General features: G+C 54.2%; 1 protein-coding gene across 7 annotated transcripts in view; it reads left to right on the plus strand.

The window, feature by feature from the left end:
* LOC105697253 (transcriptional-regulating factor 1) overlaps positions 1 to 24438 on the plus strand; it is a 263174-nt gene that overhangs the window by 106393 nt on the left and 132343 nt on the right. For all 7 annotated transcript variants that reach the window (XM_012420399.1, XM_012420401.1, XM_012420405.1 and 4 more), the window contains one exon: positions 11020 to 11082. In XM_012420399.1, coding sequence (XP_012275822.1) covers positions 11020 to 11082 — 63 coding nt within the window. The remainder of the gene's footprint in view (positions 1 to 11019; positions 11083 to 24438) is intronic.

The raw sequence follows: 24438 nt of genomic DNA on the forward strand, positions 1-24438 counted from the left end.
AAATCGCAAAATATAGTTATATGAAAATCGGAGAGGATTACCCTTTTATGCATAATTACCTCCATAGGTTATATAATTTTTTATATACTGCATAAATATATTCTTTAGATGTACGCGCTTACAGCTTTGTTGATTTGTATAATTTTTATATAAATCTCGGCTGGAATTGTCGCACCAGAATGTGCAGTTTTTATGATTGGCAGAGGTTTTGGGGGTTTCGGCAATTTTTTTTCGTCTTTTTTTTTTTGGGTGGTTTTCCACCGATCGGCGAGGGTCGATGGTTCGGGCTCGGCTGACGCGTTGACGAGCGCGCCACGCCGGCCGACGTGTAAACTACCCTCTGTCGACAGAGCACTTGCGTGCCCGACCCACTGAAATAATTGTCCAGAAATAAGCGTTAGCCTTTAGCCGCCGAGAACGCGCGCGGCCGTCGCGCGTGCACGCGCCCATCGCGGGCATAACGCATTCACCGACGCCCACGTGTGCATGGATATAAGTATACACGGGTAGATATGGAAACGTGTACGTATAGACGCACGGGTAAGCGTATATCGAAGATGGCGCCGTGGTAAACAGGAACGGCCTAATTTATAATGCCGAGTGCTCGATTCCGCTCTTTTGATTTTTTACCCTCCCCTTCTCGGATCCTTTTTATTTCCGCAGCTGCCACGCGGGGACGGTTCTTTTTGCCCGGGAGTCAGTGACTCCCCTTTCCCAGGAAACCCCCGACTCTCTTTTCGCCGGTCGGAATATTTCGGGAACCTCGATAAATTTAATACCATAATTATGATAATTAGGGTATTAGCGATAAACGCGCGAGAGATATCGGGGCGACAGAGGATGCGAAAATTCGAAAGCACCCGATGGTATCGAGACCTCTCGAGGGAAATAAGGGAATCGTCGTGGAACCTTCTGTACAGTTCAGACTCTCTCTCTTTCTCTCCCTCTGTACTCGCGGCCGCAATTGACGTCGATGCAAGTAAGCCGGGCGTAGGTGTAAGTGCACGTGTGCCCGGCCTTCGGCCCTCGGCGAGAATGGGCGGCCTCCGCGTTTTCCTGAATACTCGGAGAGAAATGAATGCCCGGTGCGTACGTCAGGCCAAAAGCGTCTTACCGTTGCCAGGAGCAACGAGACGCCATGAGGAACGCTCCCCTTTCTTCCTGGGGCCTCCATCTTGTGTCAATTCTTTCGCTCCGGCGAGCCCCTCCTTTCCCTCAGCAAGCACGATTTTTGCGAATCGGCCCAGACGTTTGCCAAGGGAAAATGGCGTGCCGACGTGGACCCGGAATTACGTTAAATCGGCGATTTCAGAAATTGGCCCACTGACCATTTTCCCCCGTAAAAACGATCTCGATCTCTCCGCCCTCCGGTGGGCTAATCGCGCGATAATCCTCCTCGCCGTATGGAAGTTTAAGTGTTAACGTCGAAGCTTAAACCGTACTCGAGGCGGTTACTTCGGTTCGGGCTTAAGCGCGGCGGCTTAGCCAAACTTGTGAATTTTGAAGCCGCGATTGGCCGGAACTTATTGGAATAATCCAGTGATTCGCGGTCGCAATTAAACCCTCGCTCCCGGGTTCCCTGGTTCGCCGATAAATCCAAGGGGGAGAAACTCCCTAGGGGCGGGCCTGGGCCGACGTCGGATTTTCGATTTTTCCCAGGGAGGGGTTTACGCAGCGACGCGTCGTCGCGCTCGTTTTGCCGGAATAAGTGCGCGTAATGTACGGGTAACACGTGCAAGAGGTCGTCACCGAACATCGGGGCCAACCCGGCAGCTGTCCACCCTTTTCGTCGCACCATTTGGATATTTCTGAAGCCGTCCGGTCCATTTTGGTGTCGGTGTGGTTTTCACTCACGATTCCGTTCTAGAAAACTGCAGGTGCCGCGACGCGTCAACGCCGCGTCGGGTCTCCTCCCGATCGGCGCCACTTTCTATTTCCACCTCTCCGCGCGTCTCGTTATCATAAGTTACGGCGCGATAAGGTGTGGGGACTTTAATTAGCGGCCCTGCGTTTACTCGAGGGTCGAGCCCCCTCGTCTTGGTCGTTGTCAATGCGAGAGAACCGGGCCAGACGGCGTCCCGACGCCCGACGTTCCTCCGCTTAACCCAATTGGCCGGATCCCGGCATGTTCCCTGGTGCGAATCGTAATTCAGCCGGCCGCGAGACGGAGAGGGTAATCGCGCGCGGAAATTATACGTCGGAGAGTCCGCTCTTGCGTGCCGCGTGGGTATATTAAGGAGATCGGCTCGTAAATCTCCCGCTCGAATTATGTCCGATTCACGCGCCCGGACGCCCCGGGCTTGCCGGTTTTATGCACCTACGGGCCTCTGCACTTTGCCGTACCCCTAGGCCAATTCGTTACCCGGTGACAATCGAGACCGAAGGCGCCCTCGGTCGCCAGGAAATAGACCCCGGGACGCCTCGTCGCCATTTACGACTTTGGGCGCGGCCTTACGATAATGCTGAGATTTACGTATTTTCTTTTGTACCCTTTACGATGGACTTGAAAGTTGGCGATAATATTGGATCGGCGGATCTCCGAGGCTTGGCTCGGTTTTGTTCCGGTTTGGTTCTCGTTTCGTTCCATTTTTCCATTTTCTTTTTTTTTTTTTTCAATTTTTCTCTACGTTAGGTTTGACCGAAACCCCGAGGACCATCAACCGGGAGATGGATCTCCCGCGAATCCCCCCGACGTCAGGATGACGCCTGATTTTCGTTACAATGCAATCCCGACAGGACCATTAAGAGCCGACGCAGCTCTCCGGCCGGAGTTTAATCGCGAAATCCGCGGCTTAAGACCGCCTTTATCCCCGTGATCGCGATCCTCCGAGAGAGAGAGATAGAGAGAGAGAGAGAGAGGGAGAACGCACGAATGCGCACTTACTTATCGCTCACCTTGCGCCACGCGTTTATCAAGCTTTTTGGCTCTCGGTTCTCTCGCTCGAGTTAATTTTACGAATGCCGCGCCGTTCCTCCCGGCACCGGGAAGTGCACGGCTCGGCACTGTCTGGTCGTCGGTGTAACTCGAACGCGACGTCTAGATCCCGATTGTGAACCCAAACTAACCTAATTAGCCGATCGGCCGGCATCCCCGAAATAACAGCGCGGCCTAATTACCCCGGAATCTCGTGCTAAGCTCTCGGATAGCCGAGATCGCGTCGGATATCGTCCGCTTCGCGGCCGTCCGGGCGCCGTAGAGGGGGCGCTAACCATCATGGCCGCCGGTCTCCCACCTCGAGATTTCCTTTCGAGATTAAATTGCGAGTACGGCACCGTCGCTCGTGAAAATCGGTGCGACGGGGAGAGGAGGGTGGCAGGAGTCGTTCCATCCTAGAAAAACCGAACGCGGACGAGAGGCGGGGTCGATTCGCGACGTTTGGGAGCGCCGCAAAGACCACACGTCGGGACGTCTCGTAGGTGTGGGCCGTGTCAAGTGTCTCCTCGACTGGCTAGAGAGGGTGCAAAAAGCCAGGGACGGGGACAGAAGGGCGGGGGGGGGGGGAAGGAGCGACGAGGGAGCCGCGGAGGGAAGAGTCTGCGGCGTGCGGTGTAGCTGGCGATAGATAGGGTCGCTTCTAGCATTTTGGCGGCACTCCAACCCTTGTATAAATACCACCGGGAGTCACCATCCTCTCCTCTCCCCACCGCCCCCTCTCTCTCTATCTCCTTCACCCTTCTTCCCTCTCGACCTCTCACGCTTCGTTCACCTAACTTCCTTACTTTATTACATTTTTCTGCCCCTCCCCCCCCCCCGAACTCTACTCCGCTCTTCAGGGTTACGGCACCTTGCACTCCTCATCACTTGTCGCGGCGATTCTCTTTGATCCCGTTTCCTTATTAACCGGATCCGTCGTTGATCGCAGCTCGAGTCGCGTTACGCATCGACGCAAGGATCGCAGCAATTTTCCGAATTCAACGCATAAGCCCTCGCAAGAGGGGGGGGGGCACGCAACGTCATCGCATCCTTGGCCGACATCTACGCGGAATTCGCTCGAGCTCGAATAGCTCCCACGAAGCGACCTACTGTGAGAAGGGGAAAAGTGGATAATTAACGGACGTAAGCCCTCGAGGTGGTCCGACACTTTTCCGCGATTTAGGGGAATTTCTTTTCCACCCGTGGAACCCGCGCCGCCCTCTTTTGCCCGCTCTCTTTCTATTTCGACAAATTTACGCGCGTTTCGGTTTAGCTCGAGAAGCGTTCCTATTAGTTTCGCTAAAGCCCGCTCCCAGCTGCGTCGTTTGCGCGGGTGCGTGCGTGCACCCTGTACACGCGAGTACACGCTCGGGTCGGACAAGTGGGCTAAGTGCGCTTAAAGTGTCGCGGGGAATTATAAATTGGGCCGGGCTTGCGGCGGCCGGTGGGAGTGGGTCGAGGGCAGCGGGGTTGTTTCTAAGTAACGTTTGTTTAAGCGCACGGAATGGGGAAATGGCCGGAGCGTGGCGTAATTCAGAATTAAATCGGAGCCCGCCATTGTTGCGCGTACTCCGGTGGCGTAACCAGCCCCCTCCCCCTGATACGTACTCTCCCCTGGTCGGTGAACGCGCCCCAGGAAAATGCAAAAAGCCGAGCCGGCGAAGATTCCGCCGGGAAAATGGAATTCACCTCTTCCGCCTCGTTTTTCAACCCCTGCGTAAGGTACGCACCTGAAACACGCCCGGTGTATAATCCACGGCGAGTGAAAATACGGGAAACATGGAAAAGGGTAGGAGAACGAGGGGGGGATAAAAAATGGAAGAAAGGGATCCTTGGCAGTATCTTCCGTGAAATGGGATTCCTTCCTTAGCAACCAGGCGCCGATTACGCCAATTTTCCCCCGCCGCGGGATTCCGCCGGCCTACTCGGGATATGTTCTAGCCGCGTCGCGGCTTTTACTGGGCGTCCTCCAATGGTGCGCTCGGCCCTCCTCGGAGTTCTCCTTTCCGCGCCCCTTCCGCGACGCGGATAAAAAGTCCCATGCACGTCGCAATATTTCTCGACATGCCGCGGGTGGCGAGGACAGTCGAGGGGGCGGATTTTATACGGGGCGATAAAGAGGGCCGCTTTTCCGCCACTTCCGGCCGTCCCTCCGCGTTCCTCGGTCGCCATGATGGCGGCGCTTTCTTGGCACCCTCCGCGTCTTCCTTACCTCCCTCTCCGCCGAGGGTAGTCTTCCAGGTGCCGAGTGCATCCCCACGGGTCATAATTTTAAATTAAAACCTCGAGGGGTGCGTAACCTCCTGACGGATTACGCGAGCTCGTCCAAAAGCGCGCGTCCTCCGGTCGCGTCGCGTCGCGGCGTCATCCGCAAACGCGACGCCGATTCCGCGATGGAAATCTCCTCTTCCCCTCTCGCACCCGGCGAGACGTATCTTTAAGTCGGCCGAGAGAATCGACGGCGACGCGGCCCCGTCCGTTTTTTAGACGCTCCGCTCCCGCCGCAATCGGCTCATCAATCATCCCCTTCCCGGGCGCCCTCTAACCCCCGGGAACGACCGAAGAAACCGCCCAGCCATTTCGGGAAAAGCCTTCCGGAAAATTCCAGGCCGATTATCCACCCGACCTTTTAAGCCGCCCCCAACCGAGGGATCGCGCGATTATCCGCGTGATCCTTTAAGGGATGCTTCTATTCGCGAAATAGGCCCTGGCATTTTTTACCCTCTCGCGGTTTCTCCTCTTTCCACGGCGACGCAAGTGAGCGCCGGGCCGAGGATCCCATTTTTTATGGCCGGTCCTTTTCGCTCTTTTCTCTCCCTCTTTTTTCTTTTCTTTTTTTTTACATTTTCGAGAAGGGCGCCATTAGGGCGTTCCCGCCGTTCTATTTCACGATCTAGGCGTCCCGACGTCGCGCTAACGGCGCCGTTCGCGTTCGTTGTCGAGACCTCTCGGTAGCGAAATGAAGTACGAGCGCGGGGCTCGGAGAAAATGGCCGCCCCCCCACGGAGAACGGGTCTAAGCTGTCCCCGACGTCTTCCCCATAAATCGGGGAACTCCCCGACTTTACAGGCTGCGTACGGGCGAGCTTTCCGCGAGCTTATTTAAATCATCCCCGAAGCCCTTCTTAATATTGAAACATGGCCGCCGCCGGTGACGCCGTTTCCGCCCTCCGCCCCACTTTTGTGGCCACTCCAACTACTCCCGGCGTCCCGAAGAAATGCATCGGCGTCGGTGGGAGGGGGGAGCAATGGAGCCTTAATAACGTTTACGTGCGCGGAACTACCGCCACCCCCTGAACGCCGAACTTTCAGCCGCGTGAGGGACGTTTCACGGTATAACGCGGCTCCTCCGCTTCCGCATCCCCTTCGTCGGAACAGGATTGAATGCGAAATGACGGAAACGGAACCAAACCGAGGAGTCCCCTCCCCCAAAGTCTCGTCGATTTCAATTTTTATGCGGAATTTTATACGGAAAGCCTCGACCTCGATGACGGCCCCGTAGAATTAACTCGCGGAAAATTCGGAAAGATTTGGGAAAATTCCGTCGACGGAATCGCACACCGAGTCAACGAGTGAATGGGGCGCCAAAAATCCGGCCGCGTTTTTTCCCACTGGGGCTGAAGAGCCACGTTCCCGCGATGTCTGAAAACTGCGCGGAGGAGTTTCCGCCCTTCCGGAGCGCGGCCTGATTTTCGCCGCCCTCCCCCCGGCCGCACGTGCGGCTCGGGCGCGTTTACGAGAGCGTAAAGAAAACTTCCCTCCGCGTTTTATCACCGCGAGCGAGCGTGCGCGGTGCCCTCGGGGAGATCAGGGGATGCGGTCGGGGATGCAGTTGCAGTTGCAGCTGCAACCGCGTCCCGGGGGTGGGTGGGAGGGCCGGAAGTCGTGGCCGGCGAAAATTTTACGCGACCACCCGACTCCGAGGTGACGTTTTCACCTCCCCCCGGAGCCAGGCCGCACCCGGAAACGCAATTTGCAATTTGCTATTTACAATTTGCCATTCGCCATTCGCAATTTGCGCCTCGGAAATCCCCGCCTTAGAAATCCCGTTCCGGCCTAGCGGGGCGTCGGATGCGATTTCCGCGGGTGTCGCTGACAATGTCTAGGATTCTTGATGCGCTGCCACGATTTAGTGCGGCCGCCGTGTACTTGGCGCGGGTCCGCGTGTCGCCACGGAAAGGGAACCGGGAAACGAGAGGGTAAGGGGCCGAGGGTGCGGCAAGCCGGCGGAACGGTAAACCGGAGTGCGGAAAACGCGTGGAAAACGCGGGGAAAGCGCGCGAGCCTTGTTTACCCGGCCATCCTGCTTTTACACGGCGAGCTCCGCGCTCTGCAACACGGCTCGTAAATATTGGAGGTATTTTTTATCCCCCCGCCACTCGGAAAGGGGTCGCGACCCGCGGATTCCGCAGAGAGTGAGAGAGGGAGGGAGAGTGAGAGAGGGTTCGTCGGGATTCCGGAAGTGCTGATTCTTCGGGAACGATCGATTTCCGGGTAGTCGTCGATCTCGCCGATTGGACTCGCCGAAGAGGCCGGGCCGATTCGCGGGACTGGCGTTATCACTCGGGGTTATCGCCGACCCGGGCCGATCTTCGATTCGCCCGGCCGCCGTAAATCGCCACGACGGTCATTATGGAGTTCTTTACGAGCCTCCGTCTTGACGAAATCGGCTCTCGACGCACGCCTTCCCGCGTCGCCCGTCACATTCGCGGCGCGTCGTGCCGCCCCTCGGACGCGACTCGCGTTATTGTCCGAGTTACGTCCGAGTAATGTTCACAACGGGAGCGGGGTGTTTTTCTCGCCATCTCGAGGCGTTGAGATGAATCTCGTTAAGGATAAAAACGAAAATAAAAAGGAGAAAATGGTTTTAAGTAAGGTGGAGAAAATTCTCCCCGTCGCGGAATCGAACCCGGGACCGGGGAGAGAACTCGCTCGAGAGTCTTTTCCGAGTCGCGGAATCGCGCGAGGAAAAAAAGAGTGATCCGAGAGAGGGGGACGGAATTAACGCCGATTTTAACGTCGACGTTGTTCATGTTTCGCGGTGTATGTACTCGAGTTTTGTAGGAGCGCGCGGAAATACTCGAAGTATTTCTCCCAGCGGGAGAAAGAGAGAGAGAGAGGGATAGCGCGGGTTCCTTTCAATTCTCGGGGTATTTTAGCGCGGAGTAATCGACGCCATTGGTCGGCTACGGAAGGCGCAAAAAGGCTGCCACGCCGGGGCATGCTAAAAACTTGCAAATTGCTCGCTACTTTCCCCGAAGTATTTGGAAAAAAAAAGGGAGAAAGAAAAAAAAAAGAGCTCGTTGGCGAGGCTCGCGCGCCTCGTCTCGTCGAAATTACCGTGGTAACGAGCGCCCCCTTTTTTTACGCCGTTAATTTGCCGCGGTAATTCATTTCGAAACTGCGAGCCGGCGTACGATCGCTTCCCCGGACTCGGAGAGTTCCTCCGGGGATTTTTCGAAAATCGTACCGAGCCCAACCGAATGTTGGCACGGAGGCGCAGAACGTTCCCTCTGACCCGACGCTTCTCTTTTGGCTCCCATTTTGCCGTTTTAACGACACCCGGCTGTCGGTCCGGGTTTCCGGCGCGATTCGTCTCCTGGTATTCCCCGAGGTTCATTTTCGAAACCCGAGCACTTCCCGGGAAGCGTTTTGGAATTGACTTCTGGACCTCGCGCCTGCGCATCCATCTTCGCGGACCTGCTTCGCCCCGCGCTTTTTCCTCCCCGACTCAAGTTTCCCGTTCCGCGTCGGTCCTGCCGGAAAATGACCCGAACGAAAGTTGTTCAGGATTTCACGCGGAACAACTTTTCTCCGAGACAATTCTTTCCAACATCTCCCGTTTCTCCAAAAACACCCGACGAAGACCCACCGCCGTGACCTAACCTCGAACTCCCCTCATCCCCAGGAAATTCGTTTAAATCGTGACCATCGTTGCCAGAGGGGCCCTGAATTTTGTCACTTTTCCAAGGAAGTCGACTTTCCGACAAAATTAAATATTTTCTCCGCGACGGTCTCCACGGATCCGGTGATCCTTATCACGTGTCCGTCCCGCATGCGCTTCTCCTTTCCGAGGTGGGGCGACGACGCGGCGTAGGTGTCCGAAAACCAGCGTTGCGGACCGTTAGGCGCGTTTAACGCGACGGAAGCTTTCAGCTTTATAAAAGCTTTAAATGGCGAGTGGCGCGTTGACGTAAGAATTTGGCACCGGCGACCACCCACGGCGTCGCGACGCCCGAGCGGTGCTCGCAGGACGGTCGGGGCGTTAAAAGAAGACGACGGGCAACTCAAACGGTGACGTCACTCGACGCCTCGCGACGTCAAGAGAGCCGACGAAGAAGCGACGCCCGCGACGCGACCTTTCTCCGCTTTCTCCTTCGCCTTCTGCGCCGCCATCTTGGATTGGCGTCGCAAATACGGGGCGCGACGCGTCGATCACTGTCTCGTTACGCCTCCTTTTTCCTTCCCCCCCGTCGCGATCCTCCCAGGAGCCTCGTCGGCGTCCCGACGCGATGTTATAAACATTGGTCCCAACAATCGAGCGTCCTTTGGCGAATAAATAAATCCCTTTTGGCACGGCCGCCGCCATAAATCGCCCGCCAACATTCAACTCCGTTGAGCTTAAAGCCTCGATTCCTCGTATATGCAAAGTGAACGCGCGCGTATGTATACATACCTTGGGTACATGGCCGCATGTACTCTCTCTCTCTCCCTCTCCCGCCCACTCTGCTTCCTCTGCCTTTGTCGGTGCAATATAGGGATTATAATGCAGTAGCCTGTTACGTGTTATCGATAGGTGGAAGGATACAGAGAAGAGGAGCTCTAGCTGCGGGAATTGATCGAAGGCGGTCCGCGGGGGGGGGAGGGGAAGGGGCCAAAGGAATACGTATGGAGAATAAGAAGAACGGGAAAGGGGGAGGAAATATTTATTACGTCACCGAGATGAGGGATCTCCCCGGGGTATTACGTCGTAAAAGGATTGCGTTACTCCGGGGAGGGACTCGCGTCCGGCCTGTAACGAATTTTCCACTCCTCGGCTGCGCGCTCGCGGAAATCCTCCGCTTTCCTTTGTTCCCGGGACGCGGATACGGATTTACGACCCGGACGCGCAGTTTTCCTCCTCCGAAATGACGTTTTCATTAAAATCGCGTCTTCCGATCGGACCCTCCGATGCCGTTACATCGTGTACGCCGACGTGTGTACGCGTCCGGGTAAGCATTACGGGGACATCGCGGCAATACGCGTTGCGGCATTTCCCTCGTTCCGATGTCGTAAGTGGAGTGTATGATTTTTTATGCGGCGCAGTTAGAGAGCCCGGGCGTTGTCCCCGGATATTATATGAGTTTATGTATGGGTCCCCGCGGTTGTTAAACATAAAACAGGCATTTTGCCGGATAACGAGCGCACCTATGACAGGACATAAGTTCTCGGTGCACGCCCGGGCCATAGACCGGCCGTTTAGGGGTGCTTTCGCTCGCCATCGACAGAGCCATCACCCGCGAGGCCCCCTCCGCGCCCCCTCCCCATTTCGCGATTAATAATTAATATCTCAATTTGTATCGCCGGGAACTCGCGAGAGGCTCACGGGAAGGAAATCCCACGGTGCAATTTTAAGCACCGGGAAGGATGAAAGATTCACGAAACGCTTCCTTCGTCTTGTCGCTCCCTCGCGGCGGGTTTCCTGGGGGGTTGCGCCCGCGCGGACCCTGCGGAACCGACCGGGTATTTTGTGAATAACCCATCGCCGGGGCACTTCGCCGTAATTCCTTCTCGCTCCGCGTTCTCGGCGACTCCTGACACGGTATCCAGAAAACGCGCGCTCGAGGAGTCGCTCCCGGCCCCGGTTTAAGGACGCCGAGGTCGGCCCGGGGTGCAACTCTTGGCGGACCCCCCGCGACCTTTGAATGGCCGAACAAAACCCAATTATCCGACAAGGGGCCAAGATACATGGATATATATGTTGAGGAAGTACGTGCCGACGTGTATACCCTGGGTACATATGTAAGCGTAACGAGATTCCTACCGACGTGATCTGTATTCTTCCCATAGACGCCGGCGCATAATGGCGGGTCGACTAATTGTGATTCCCATTACGTTCTGTTGCAGAGTGACAGTGGGCTAGTGGACACGGATCCGAGTCGAGTTAGCAGCATGACGGCCATTAACTCGGTGAGTGTCGTGACTTGGTTGGCGGAATCGGCGCCGCTCGAATTAGAGGCGAACGCGAGGGGGGCCGACCGCTACCGAGGGTCGCCATATTCCGGCCGCGTCCCGCCCGCCAATGGCCGCCGGCGCCCCGGCCGCGCAAGGACGCGCGGCGGGAATTTTAAACGGACCGATCGGGCCCGGAGTTACCCCTCGAGACGCGCGACCCTATTCGCCGTCCCTTTTCGTGGATCGACGAACCCGCAATCCTCGAGTTGAACTCTGGTCGAGAATCGAGAGATCGGTATTCGAATCCTGGTTCTGAATCAGGAGATCAACGTTCGAACCCTGGTTCAGAATCGAGAGATCGATAATCGAATTCTGGTTCTGAATCCAGAGATCGACGATCAAACCTTGATCCAGAATCGAGGGATCGATATTTGAATCTTAGTCCTGAATCAAGAGATCAACCTTCGAACCCTGGTCGAAAATCGAGAGATCGATAATCGAACCCTGGCTCTGAATTCTACGATCGACAATCAAACCATGACCCAGAATCGAAAGTTCGATATTCGAATGCTGATTCTAAATCCAAAGATCGACGATAAAACCCTGGCCCAGGATCGAGAGATCGATAATCGAATTCTGATTCTGAATCCAGAGATCGACGATCAAACCTTGATCCAGAGTCGAGGGTTCGATATTCGAATCCTGGTTCTGAATCAAGAGATCAGCCTTCGAGCCCTGGTCGAAAATCGAGAGATCGATAATCGAACCCTGGCTCTGAATTCTACGATCGACAATCAAACCATGACCCAGAATCGAAAGTTCGATATTCGAATGCTGATTCTAAATCCAAAGATCGACGATCAAACCCTGGCCCAGGATCGAGAGATCGATAATCGAATTCTGGTTCTGAATCCAGAAATCGACGATCAAACCCTGATTCGGAATCGAGAGATCGATATTCGATTCCTGGTTCCGAATCCAAAGATCGTTCTGAATTCAGAGATCGACAATCAAACCCTGGCCCAGAATCGAGAGATCGACCGGTCGATCTCGAGTCTCGGCGCGCGCGGGGACGCTCGGCTCCCGAGGCCCGTCGAAAGCGGAAACCTGTTTAAATAAAGCCCGCGCATGTGGGTCAGAGTCGGTGCGCGCATAGCGTCGAGTCTCGGTTCTCTCGGTGCTTACGCAAGCCTGGCTCGCTTTGGCGGCGCGAGCGCTCTCGAGTCCGAGGTCCGCCGTCCGAAATGGACGCGTCGCCGCCGATGTTCCGGCTGGACGCGAGCGCGCCGCGATCGCCACCGGCACGCGGAACGGAATCGGACCGCGGTCGCGATCGGCGGGGAACACGCGGAACGGATTCTGGCACGAGAGGGGACGCGAGTACTATGAATAGGGGAGCGCGAGATATCGACTCGTCGTCGAGTCGGTCCTCGACGATCGGCAGATTTTCCCGATCTTCGGCAGAATTTATTTATTTATTGAGATTATGCCATTTTAAATACCCGACAAGGATATTGGAAGAATGGGAAGAAAATCTTGATATACTTCTTCGCGTCCGTGTTGGGTCTTAACGTCGACCTCGGAGATATCGGGGAGCGACCGAATGCGAATTTATAGACGAAACGATGCAACGAATTGCGGGAAGGGGGGGCTGGTACATCTCTTCGAGTGTTACCGAAATTTCGAATCCTTCCGGGGAAACGCCGGGACGCCCGGGGTGGCTCGTTTCAATCGGAAACAGAAATAGATGACAATGCGGATTTTCGTCGCGTCCGCTCGGCACGCGAAGCGGAATTGGACCGTAAGGCGAGGCGCGATCGCGATTGGTCGACGCCGGGCCAAAGGCGAGGAGCTGATGCGATTATAGGTCCAGGAGCGAACTCGGTCTGGCGCGTTTAAGGAAAGTCGTACTATGAATATAGATGCTCCGTTTCCTTCCCCGTCCCTCCGTCCTTTCTTCCGATCTCTGTGCAACGCCTTGTTCGCAGGTGTTCCGAAATCTCGGAACCGCTTAGCCAAGGAAAAATCGTAACGTCTCGGACGCTCCATTTACGTTTTCCGGAGTGTACCGTGGCGCGTCTAATTCCGGCATCGCTCTATCAAGCAAATTACCCTGAGCCAACTTCCGGCGAGACGGAGGTACATCCTCCATCCGGGATAAAAAGGATAGATACCGACTCGAACGCTACTAATAAACGTCGGATCGTTAAACCCGACGTGAGTTTCTTGCAGTACGTGTAAGAAGGATGTTCCCGATCACGGGGAGGGCTAAATAAATTCGTTACGGTGCCTTCGAGGCATTTCCCCTTTGAGACAATCATATTACCGACAGAACGTCGGGCAGACGACTCGTCTGCCGGTGCCATATAGGGAACATAGTAAGACAGACTCTAGCATATCGCTCTGCACGACTCTTCGCGATCTTCTTGACGAACTGTCGGAATCGTTGGCCCCCGATGCTGAAAAACCGCTAAAATTGATATATGTACAAGATTCAGAGAAATATACGTTACTTGAGAGACTCTCCGCTCAAATTAACGGATGAAAACGGCGGGACGGATTTTCTACCCTCTCGTAAATGGCACGTCATTAGGCGGTCCTGAGCTTTCTTTTTCAGCTAATCCAAGAGGATCTTCCGATTGAGGGGGAGGGCTAAATAAATTCGTTACGGTGTCCTCGAGGCATTTCCCTTTTGAGACAATCATATTATCGGCAGAACTTCGAGCAAACGACTCGTCTGTCGGCGCCATATGGGGAATATAGTACGGTAGACTCTAGCATATCGCTCCGCGGCGACTCTTCGCGATCTTCTTAACGAGCCGTGGAAATCGTTGACTTTTGATGGCGAAAAATCGCTAAATGTACGAGATTCGAAGAAATATACGCTACTCGAGAGCCCCTCCGCTCGAGTTAACGGATGAAAACGTCGGTTCGGTTTTTCTGCCGTTACCTAAATGGCACGTCGTTAGGCGGGCCCCGACTTTTTTGCGGTTGATCCAAGAAGGATCTCCCGATCGAAGAGGAGGGTTAAATAAATTCGTTAGGGCGCTCGGGGGCCGAGATTCCCCTCGGGCAATTATATTATCATCAGAGCCTAATGTCTGCTATTTGTTTTCGGCCTTACGGGGAATATAGTGGGGCGTAGGGTAGCATATCGGAACGCGGCCGCTCTGCGCGATTCTCCCGATAAAGCCTCCGGTTTCCGTTGGACTCGCGTACACATACGCATCCCCGGTACCTTGGGGAGTAGGTCACGTGTGCTTGTTAGGTTAGGAGGGTTTGGAAATAGATCGAAGGAAGATCTTGGGAGCCGCCTAAAGGGAAGACAAACTCGTTACGGACCGGAAAGGACAGATCCCCTCGAGGCGCCTTCGCATAATGCCGCGAATATAAAGACGCTAAAACCTCGCGACGATAAATCGATCCTGCAACTTCGAGCAGGAAAATCGTACCCGCTGATGAATTCGTTCGTTCGACTACTTTCAGGGATTTTCGAGAATTTATTCATCGCCATTCGAGCGACCGCGAGACCTGCCGGTATATTCAAGACGGATTTTACCTGGCTCGGTTGAGAATTGCGTCGAGTCGAAAATAGTAACAATTAAGACCAAGGTCTAATTGCACACATACTGGATCCAACGACGGTCTTGAAGGTCTTAAACAATATTTTTTTCCCTTCTTACCCTGCAGAAGGATCTTTACGGACGAAGGACGGCACTCGTGATAGTTGAATTTCATTATCGGGAGACGAATGGAAGCGGAATAAAAGGGGGCAGGAAAAATGGCGAGGGGGTGGGATAAGGAAACGGCGAAGAGTCCTGGCATTTGTCCCCGGAATGTGAGATCAGGATCGTAAATCCTGATCGCCGTAGGACCTCTCGATCCTTCGGAAGTACTGCATCTGCCCCCTTCCCTCGTTCTCCTTTTTTCTCTCTCCCCTCTCCCTGTCTCTCTTTCCCTCATTTCAGCCATCTTTTGTGCTCCCGGGCGAAGGAGCTCGTAAAGACTCGATTTTATCGTAGTCGGGAAATTATCCGGATGAGTCCTGTCCATCGAGGCGAGTCGGCGCGCTAATTGTTCGCCCCGTCGTCGGGAATTTTCATCTTCGGCGTAGGCTTAGCAAATACCCGGCGAGGAAAGGAAGATCGCCATTTTACAATTAAACGAAAATGCCAAGGCGAAGACCCGTTCCCTCCGATTCCCGGTCTAGTCTGCGCTATCATAAATCGATATCGCACTCGCGCGCGATAAATTTCCAGGGGCAACATGGCCGCCTCTCTAGAGCTTCGGCGAAGGGTCGGGGGGAACTTTTTAATTATTAAATTATTCAAAGGGCCGCGCGATAACGAGCCGAGACGCGCCATCCTCGTCCCGATACGTCGAAAGTTTTTCCTCGTTAACCGGGACTAGCCGGCGCGGATTTTCCGCGGGATAAAACGGTTCGGCGTTAACGCGTCTTCCCCTTCCTTCCGGCTCCTCTCCATGTTCGTCGACAACCTCCAGGGGAAAGGAAAAGCGACTCGGCCGTTACGAACAGTTAGTGCCACTCTCCTTCTGCAAGCAGAACTCCGAAGCGTCATCCGGCGTTCCTCCTCGGCCGCCATTTTGACTCCCCTTTGGCGGATATTTTTCCTTCCGGCCGCCAGATTTCCGGCGGACCGGCCGGGAACAAGTAATATAAATTCCCTCGTAAACCTAACGAGCAGGATTTCCCGCGGAATAGAGCGGGCCGCGCGGTTTTAACGACGCGTCTTTCGCTTCTTCCGGCCCTCTCTTCTTCCGGGCTCGATCCGCTTGGCCGGAGGAAAATGGCGGCGGGCCGCTCTTTCTGAGCAATTAGTGCCACTCTCGCGGGGAAAAGTTTACGCGCCGTTCGCGCGTTTCTTTCTTCCCGGCTCCTGTCTTTCCGACTCCTTCGCCTCCCCCTCTGCCTGTTCTCCCTCGTTCCCCCGCTCTTTCCTCGACTCTTATCCCTTTTTATATTTCTCTCCTATTTTCCATTTCACTCCATCCTAATCTACACTGTTAAAAACATTCATAAAATTCATACACTTGTAGTACATAAGGTTGCAGTAAAATTACATATTTGACGTCTTAATACTGAATTAATATACACTTATTATATAATTCTAAGTCAATTTATAATTTTATAACATCGTGTCGTGATCTTGTGAAATTCCGGAGAAAAATGATTAATTTGATATTCGAAAGTCATTTAGTACGCATTGTTTGCACACTTTTTATATGAGTCTCCAGTTTTATGATTGTTTACGTAAGGTTATTTTTGAACAAATTTAATCGGGGAGATGACAAGTATCGGTGGTACCGGCGGAGAATCATTGTAGCGACATTCTTGAGTCCGAGAAATATTTAAAAAAATATATGTCATACATTTTATTTGAAAATATGTGATAAAATTAGTATACCATGTTTGAATACAACTTGCAACAAAAATGTTATAAAATTATCGTATTTTTTTTTTTTTTAACAGTGTACATTCGAGCCCTCTCGGGGAAGCCATTCGGGTTAATTCGGGAGGCAGTGACGTCATGCGTGTTTTCGTGCCCGGCTGAGGTTTTCGCGACGGGGAAATAATTCCTCGCATAACGGGGGCGTTTCGACACCGAGCGTCCCGATGAATCAACCGAGATTTTCCTTGAAAGAGAAGGAACGCGTAACGTCGCCGCGCCGTGGGCGAGCGGCCACTATTTTCTCCGATCCGTCGTCGCCAGAAAACGCCGACGAACCTCGACCGTTACGTGTCTCATAGTCTCGGGACGGGCCCCGAATTACGCGTCCCACGCAAGAAATCCCGACGGCGATTTTTCGCACCTCGTCGAAGAAATTCCCCCAGAACAATTCCAGAAAGAATTCGGCCTCCATAAATCGCCGCGAAGTGATACACGCGGTAAAATTTCTGCAATAATTCGACGATAGAAGGGGGGAATTAACATTCGGGGCCGTTGAAACGTTTATTAGCCTTCAAGGGGGAATTTTCTTTGGGACGTCGAGCGGCAACGCGGCGGCCGGAAGGAGGACGAGGAAGGACTCCTCAAGATGGCGGCGCGACGCTAAAGCAAAGCGCCGGGAACCGCGTAAACCGACGACGCGGTCGTCCGCCCGGAAAATAACCTCCTCCAAAACAACTCCCGGTCGTGTTCGTCTCTCCTTCCTCCTGCATCTCGTTCAAAGGACTCTTCCTTTGGACCGCCCGAGGCCGGGACGTTCCGTTGGCCCAATTCCGCCGGCCGGTTTTGTTTCAAAGGGAATCGGGGAGGAGGAACGGGGAAGGGGGGAGATGCCGGGCGGCACGTTAAAAATCAGCTCGTCCTGGAGAAAGGATCCCTTTCCGCGCGTTACGCATAGTCGGGTTGCCTTTGACGGGCTGCTCCTTCCTGGATTCCTGGATATTAGCCCCTTATCGCGGCTCCTGGGAAGAAGGTAGAGGAGGAGGGCAAAGGGCGAATATTCTTACGCTGATCTTGAGCCGAGCGAAAGGAAACCCGGAGGATGGTATCGTGGGGGGAGGTGATAGTCGGTAGCTGTTCTCCCTTGAAAAGTGTCCCGAAGGCTGGTCGGGAGGATCTGGACGCGTCAAAGGGGTCGCCGCTCGCCCTCGTAAAGGCAGGTATTTAATCGGAAGGGACAAAGCTCCTGGAGAAGAAAAAGAAAATTGAAAGGACGAGCGCCGCACCTTCGGTCCTTGCCCTGACCTGTCCTACTCCTTGCGGCGTTCAGCAGCTGCGGATTCCGCGAGGACGCTCCTCGCCTCTGGGCAGAACTTTACGCGCGGGTTCTCCCCCCAAAGAGGGACCTTCGGGAATCTCTGAACCCCTCCTCCCCGGCGGTTCCATCCTAGGGAACGTCTTCGAGAAATTTATCGAAGCGTACCGGTCCAGCTTCCGGAAGCGCAATGCCCGCGGAGCCGACGGAACCGCGGAATCGTTTCCGTTCTTCCTTTCTTCTTGTTTCGCGTTCCGGCCCTCCCGAGGCCTTTACGATTCCTCCCGTCTTCTGACATTTTCTTCCCTTCCTATCTTTACGACTCGCGCGCCCCGACTCAGGAATTCTACTTTCAGCCGGCCACAAAGCTGCGGGGGAGAACGACCGGAGACCGCCCCGACATTCCTCCCCCGAGTTAAGGGGTGGTGGGCATCCTCCGAATGCGCTCCTTATACCCTCGGGATGACGACTCCGGAGAGGTCCCGATTAAACACTTTTCGCGACACTTTTCGGACCCACCCCCCAGGGTCGCGGAGTTAAGAGCGGAGGTGGCGGAGCTCGGAGTGCCCCTCTTCCGGATTCTTTTCTTTCGCCCTCGAAAGGGGATCAAACAATCCGTGAATCTTCTAATTTCATCCCCGACCAGTGCACCGGGGCCCGATTGGACGGAATGGCGCGAATTGAATTCGCGACATCCTCTCAAGGGGGTCCTCGCCAGGAGACTGTCGGGACGAGGGGGGCGCGCCATTTTCTTTCCTCCCCGAGAGAGATCTCCGCTATACATTAAGCCCCGAGCACTCTATACATCATTTACTTCCCGTCGTACCACCGCGGCAGTCCAATCGGGGACGACTAATGGCCTTTTTATACGCCTCGTAAAATCGTTTTATATTAAACCGATACCGATGCGAGAATTGCGCCCCCGTTCTCCACCATTCTCCAACCCTTCTCCCGACATCCACCCCCGCGTGCCTCCCCCGGAGACCATCGGTCCATTTGTTTCCTCGGGAGAACGGGACGCGGATGGGAGCCCTTTAACTTTGACAATGACTCGGCGTGGCCATTGACGCGTCGCCTCGAGAACCAATCGCGATCCTGGGCGAGATCGATATTTCCGTTGGAGCCGACCAACCAGGGGGCGTTATCGCGCTCCCAGAGAGTCCCATGACCCCCTCGATGACGACGCTCCGGGGCCTCCTCGGGTACTCGCAACGGGCTGAGTCGTTGTCAGCGTCTCCCTCGCCCCGTTTCGAAAAGTGTTCAATTTAATTTCCGCAACCTACTTCTCTTTAAAGGGCGCATTTTTGCGAGTGCATCTCCGGGCCCCACCTCGCTGCATGCATTTCCGTGTACGTGTCGTTTGACTGTTACGCGGATGCTCTTGCACCGGGGCGTGTACATCACTCGAGTGTATCTGCTCGCCGATATACCCAGGCTTGTTTTTTCCCCCTGACCTCGATGTCGAGAAGGGAGGTTTTTAAATTTCTTTCTACTCCATTAACCCCGACTGGCGTTCTCCCTCGTACGGTGTTTTCGAAAACCGGTGCCAGCGGGGCGGATGTCCTGCGCCAGTAACATCCATTTGGCCCCGACTCGGGGAAAAATCGCACCGAGACTCCCCCCTTTTTTTTACGACACCCGCGGTTGCTCCTTTTTATCGCATAATCGGCGGCTTTTGAGCCCGACGAGGCACGAGCTCGCCACCTTGTCATGCAAATTGAACAATCGGACGCCCAAAGAGCACCCTCGACGGTTCTATCGTAGTTTAGGGGCAGGGTCCATTGTTGACGAATCATTCGAAACACCTCCATAGTAAGGAGTCAGGATTTGCGAAGGTTTAGGGTAAATGAAAAAGAAGAATATCTTCGAGAGATGTCCTCCGTGGGAGGAGAAATTTGATTTTTCGGGATAATATTTGAATGAGAGAGAGAGGACGGATGTTATTTCTCGACGATGTAAAGGCAAAGCCTGGTGGATAAATTTCATCGGACGAAACTGCGCATCTCCTGTGTCACGTGATACCCCCCGCGGCTTCTCAAATTTTTTCCCGTTCGGATGGAGGAGGGGACGAAAGTTGTATATTTATGCCCGCTCGTTAGCAACTAACGGGAAGCGCGTTGAAGCTTCATTAAAGTCGCTCTTTCGAAATGCTTTTGTTGCCTCCGATCGATCAGGGAATTGTTTCCGCCCGATTTTTTTCTTCTTCCGTTGTTTGTTTTTTTGTTTTTTTTTCCCTCCCCGATCCGCGCAACCCCGATCTCTCCTCGAAACGCGCCTACCAATTAGCGCCGATAAATACCGTGAAATCGACGACTCCTCTGTTATTCCCCGAGTTCGGATTTTAACCCTTTCTTTTGGTTTCTTCTCTTTTTGTTCCTCTCTGTAATTAAAACATCTTTCCCTCTCGCCGAACGATACTTCTACGTTTCCAGGTGACGTCAGAGAGCCGCCGAGAATTATGGGGATGCATTTTCCGACGGGATTTCAGGCGTATTTCGAGACATTTTGACGAGGGTCGGCGCAACCCTTCTTCTTTCGCGTAAAACGCGGCGAGTCCATTAAAATCCGCGGATAATCCCCAGCGGTATCGCCGGCGCGGTCATTCCGCACGGTTTTCACGATCGCGATCGAACACGACAACTCACTTTCCGGCGGGCACGGCGCGGAACGGCCGCGACACCTCCGCGGAGTTCTTTACGAAATGCGAGTCTTTGTGAGGCCACCCTCGGGGATGGTTTACACGTGGGTGGCCCGAGGGTAGAAGGGGGGCAAATCTCGTAGGCGATGCTTGTACAGCTTTTTTTAGAGCTTTCTTTAGAGCGGATGTACCGAGCACCGCGATCGATATAAAATTCCAAAAATATTTATCAGCTGATCGTTCCTCGTCTTCGGGGCGAAAGCGACAAATTCTCGACAGCGTTTGCGACAACCGCGCGAGGCGGTTTAAAAAATTAAACTCCGTTAGCAAGGCGGAGGGAAAGTTATCTCCACCGTCGGGACCGAAGAGGAAGGGTGCGGAAAAATAATAAAAAATAGTAAATAAAGCAACGAGAGTCGTACCGCGTGGGGATTTATTCCCCCCACTCCCCCTCGAAGGGGGAGGGTCGGCTCCACTTAATCCCCACGAAAAAGCTTTTTATCACGGGCCGAAATAAACTCCGTGGACTTGCACCACCGGCCGCCGGAAGTGGCTTCCAGTCACTCATAACTTCTTTTCACGACTTTCGGGGGTGCCTGGGATCTTTTTATATATGGGTGGGGTATATATATATACACACACCCATACTTTACGAGGTCCGCGATTCGTTCCCCGGGCACGGATCGCGGCTTGGTTGCAGCTGTCACCCTTAATCGTTTCCCGAGTCCCGGGTGTCGAACCGAAATTCCGCATCGGAAACGGGACGCGGGTTTCGGCTCTCCGGTTTTATTAAGCCGCCGGGAATTGTCGCGCTTAACGACGCCCCTCGGCTTACTCGACTTACGAAATTTCCTAATAATAGTGCCGGCCGTCGGGCCGAGCTCGAGGGGGGAAAGCTCGCCGAAAAACTCGGATTAACTTTGGAAACCCTCGGAACGCCGTTTTCACCGTTCGACCCGATCGGCGGAAAAGTTTCAACGAAACGGCGGCCCCGTTTATGTTACGGCCTCCCTTATTTTTGCGACTTCAGGGCCGAAGGCGAGAAACGCCGAGCGTCGACGCTTTACTCTCCATTACCATTGGCCGCGCTTAACGAACCTTGCGAGCTTGTCGTCTTTGAACCGTGATCGAGTTAACTGCCGGTGCGTGATGTGCCGCGGAGGACGTTAAATTGTAATGGAGTCTAAAAACGTCTTCGTATTAACGAGCGACCCCCCCGGGGGCCGTCGAGAGGCAGGTACCTGCTTTACCTGCTCCTAAACGGAGCCGCTCGTTTCCGTCGAGACGCGTAAACCTTGGCGAGCGTTTCGCCCGCGTCTTTATTTCCTCCTCCTCTAAATATGAATAGACTTTACACAGGATAAAAAAGGAATTAAAACGCCCGCTCCACCGAGGAAAATAGTGCATCTACCGCGAGGGAAAGATTCATGATCCAAAAGAATATTTCGTTAATTTGAGGAATAATTATTTTCCCCGAAGTAAGTTCAAATAAATCGTCGTAATTCCGAAGGAACGTCGCTTCCAATTTATTCGAGTTTATTCGACGGTAATAAGTTATTCCTCGAATTAACGGAATATTTCTTTGGCACTATTCAAGGAAACATTTCTTTGATTCAATGAATTCTTTTTTCTCAGTGTACCTGCTATTTGCGAAGCGGTGATTGGGAGGCTTTGATCGGCCAAGATGGCGGCGGTTCGGTGCTTAGGGGTGGACAAGTTCCGGGTGGACGCGCCGCTTTTAAACCGCGGAAACGATTCCGCTTCCTCCCCTTGATCCCCGGTGTGAACGGCCTCGAGGATGTTCCAGGAACTCCTGGAGGCGACGGCGGGGGCGATTTCGTTCGAAAGGCTCGAAAACTTGGAAATTAAAGGGACTTGTGATGCAAAGCACCTGGGAATCCTCTGCGCACCCTTTCAGCCCGGGAGCGCCCCATAGGGACGGCAACCCTGAATGCTCCTGAGATTTCTTGAAGGTCCACCCTTACCTTCCATCCTTCTTTCTCTGTCTCCTTCCCTCCCCTTTATCGTTATAAGATTTCCCGCTCGGCCGCGAAACCCCGAAAGAAATTCATCTCGGCGTCGAGTCTTGTTCCAGTGGGCGCCATCTTTTCATAAGTCGGCGCCTTGTTAATTGAAATCTCCCGGAGCCAGGTGAAGGGGAAAAGAGCGAGAAATTCGCGCGAACTTCCTCTTTGCACGTCGTTTCCTTCTCGCCCCCCCTCCACCCCTTTCTCAGGAGAGACTGAAGGTACATACAGATATACTCGTACACGCCTGGACTTCCTTCGCGCGGAGTCTTATTGCGTATTGAATTAATTGTACGCCGAATTAAATACGGCCGTTCAATTGATTTAATTAAATCCTCTTGGGGGGGCGGAGGGTCCTAGGGGAAAAAGTCAATTAGCACCGATGGATTATGAGTTCCCCTGCTGGCGTTCATCGGGGTGTACGGACTCTTAGGGGTTGGCTCCTAGTCCCTGGAAATGATTTTTTCTTCACGTTCGTTTATTCCCTTTTTTTCTTTCTTTTCCCTTCATTCGCGCATTTGAAATCGACAAATTCCCAAGTTCCCCCAGGGAAACGGCCGCCCATCGAGAACGCATTTCTTGGACGCCCAGCCCGATATTTTCGCGGGCTCGCCCATTTTCACGCATATTGCCCGGTATTTGCATGCACGTCCTGCACACTTCATGATCTTTCGCGGCCGCCTTCGCCGCCTGTAATGCGGAATGTGTCACACGGGAGAGCGGCTCGCGGCCGGTGCGTACCTAACGAGTTTCAAATTCCATTCCATTTTGCGCCGGCCTTTTCCGGGCCCGTTTAATGAGAGCTCCCTCTGTCGGGTGTATTACCATTATATACCACGAGGCCGAAAATGCAGGAGGAAAAGGCGATAAACCCTTCCGCGTTCCCTGGCCCTCGTAAACCATCCAAGCCCCTTCAATTTTCCGACAAAAATTCAGCGAGACCCGTCTACGCGAGGAGAACGCCGTTTCGCTTTTCCTTTACGACCCCTTTCCTTTGGGGGAAAATTAACCCAATTCCGAGGGTATCGGATTCGCCCTTTTTCTCGGGTTTTATGATTTTAATTATGCCTCCGCCTGGAAAAGACTCGTCGCGAGTACACTGCCATTCTTCAATGGTTACCCCACGGATCTACTGCCCTCTACGGCCGTGCCGCGTACTAGCGGCGGGAGCAGCGCGGAAGTTGTGTTGAATTGAATCGCCTCAGGAGCTGAGCCAGCCGGGCAGAGTCGTGGCGTGCTGTAAGGTGCCGTTATGTGCTGTAACGTGTCGTAACGTGCCCTAACGTGCTGTGGGGTGCCGCAATGTTGGGTAACGTGACGTGGCGTGCCGTAACGTGCCGTGGCGTGCCGCAACGTGCCGTGGCGTGCCGAGGCGTCGCCTCCGGGCCCCCATTGGCGTCGCCTTGGGCCCCCTATTGGCTAATGGGGCCCTCTGAGGCGACGCCACGGCACGTTACGGCACGCCACGATACGTTACGGTATCCCACGGCACGTTACGGCAAGCTATGGCACGCCACGACTCGGCTCAGCGGGCTCTGCTCCTTGGGCGATTGAACTTCCGGGCTGCTCCCGCAGCTAGTACGCCGCGCGGCCAGAGAGGGCAGTAGATCCGCGAGATAACCATCGATGGATGGCAGTGTACTTTCGCCCGTTGATGGTCTCGGGGATTCGCGCCCCTCGTTATATCCGCACGGGGTGGACCTCGAAGGTCTTCGGGGGGGCGGAATGGCAGTCTTGGCCTTTATTAGACACGCGACCAGGAGCCGAGGCGAGATCCACGGCTCGTAGATTGAATTTACAAGAGCAGCAAGGCCTCCCCGGAGCGAGAAAGGGAGCGAGAGGGGCGACGCGACGCGCCCACGCGACAGCTGCCGCGGCGCGTCCGCGTGACGACCGCTCTAATTCGGTCATATTCTCGACCGAGGACGCTTTTCTCGGAAACGAGTACGAGTGGCCTCTTAACGATCTTTCGGGACAGTTTTT

This window comes from Orussus abietinus, unplaced genomic scaffold (genome assembly GCF_000612105.2).
Source record: "Orussus abietinus isolate OABI.00-Male unplaced genomic scaffold, Oabi_2.0 scaffold42, whole genome shotgun sequence".
NCBI classification, from domain to species: domain Eukaryota; kingdom Metazoa; phylum Arthropoda; class Insecta; order Hymenoptera; family Orussidae; genus Orussus; species Orussus abietinus.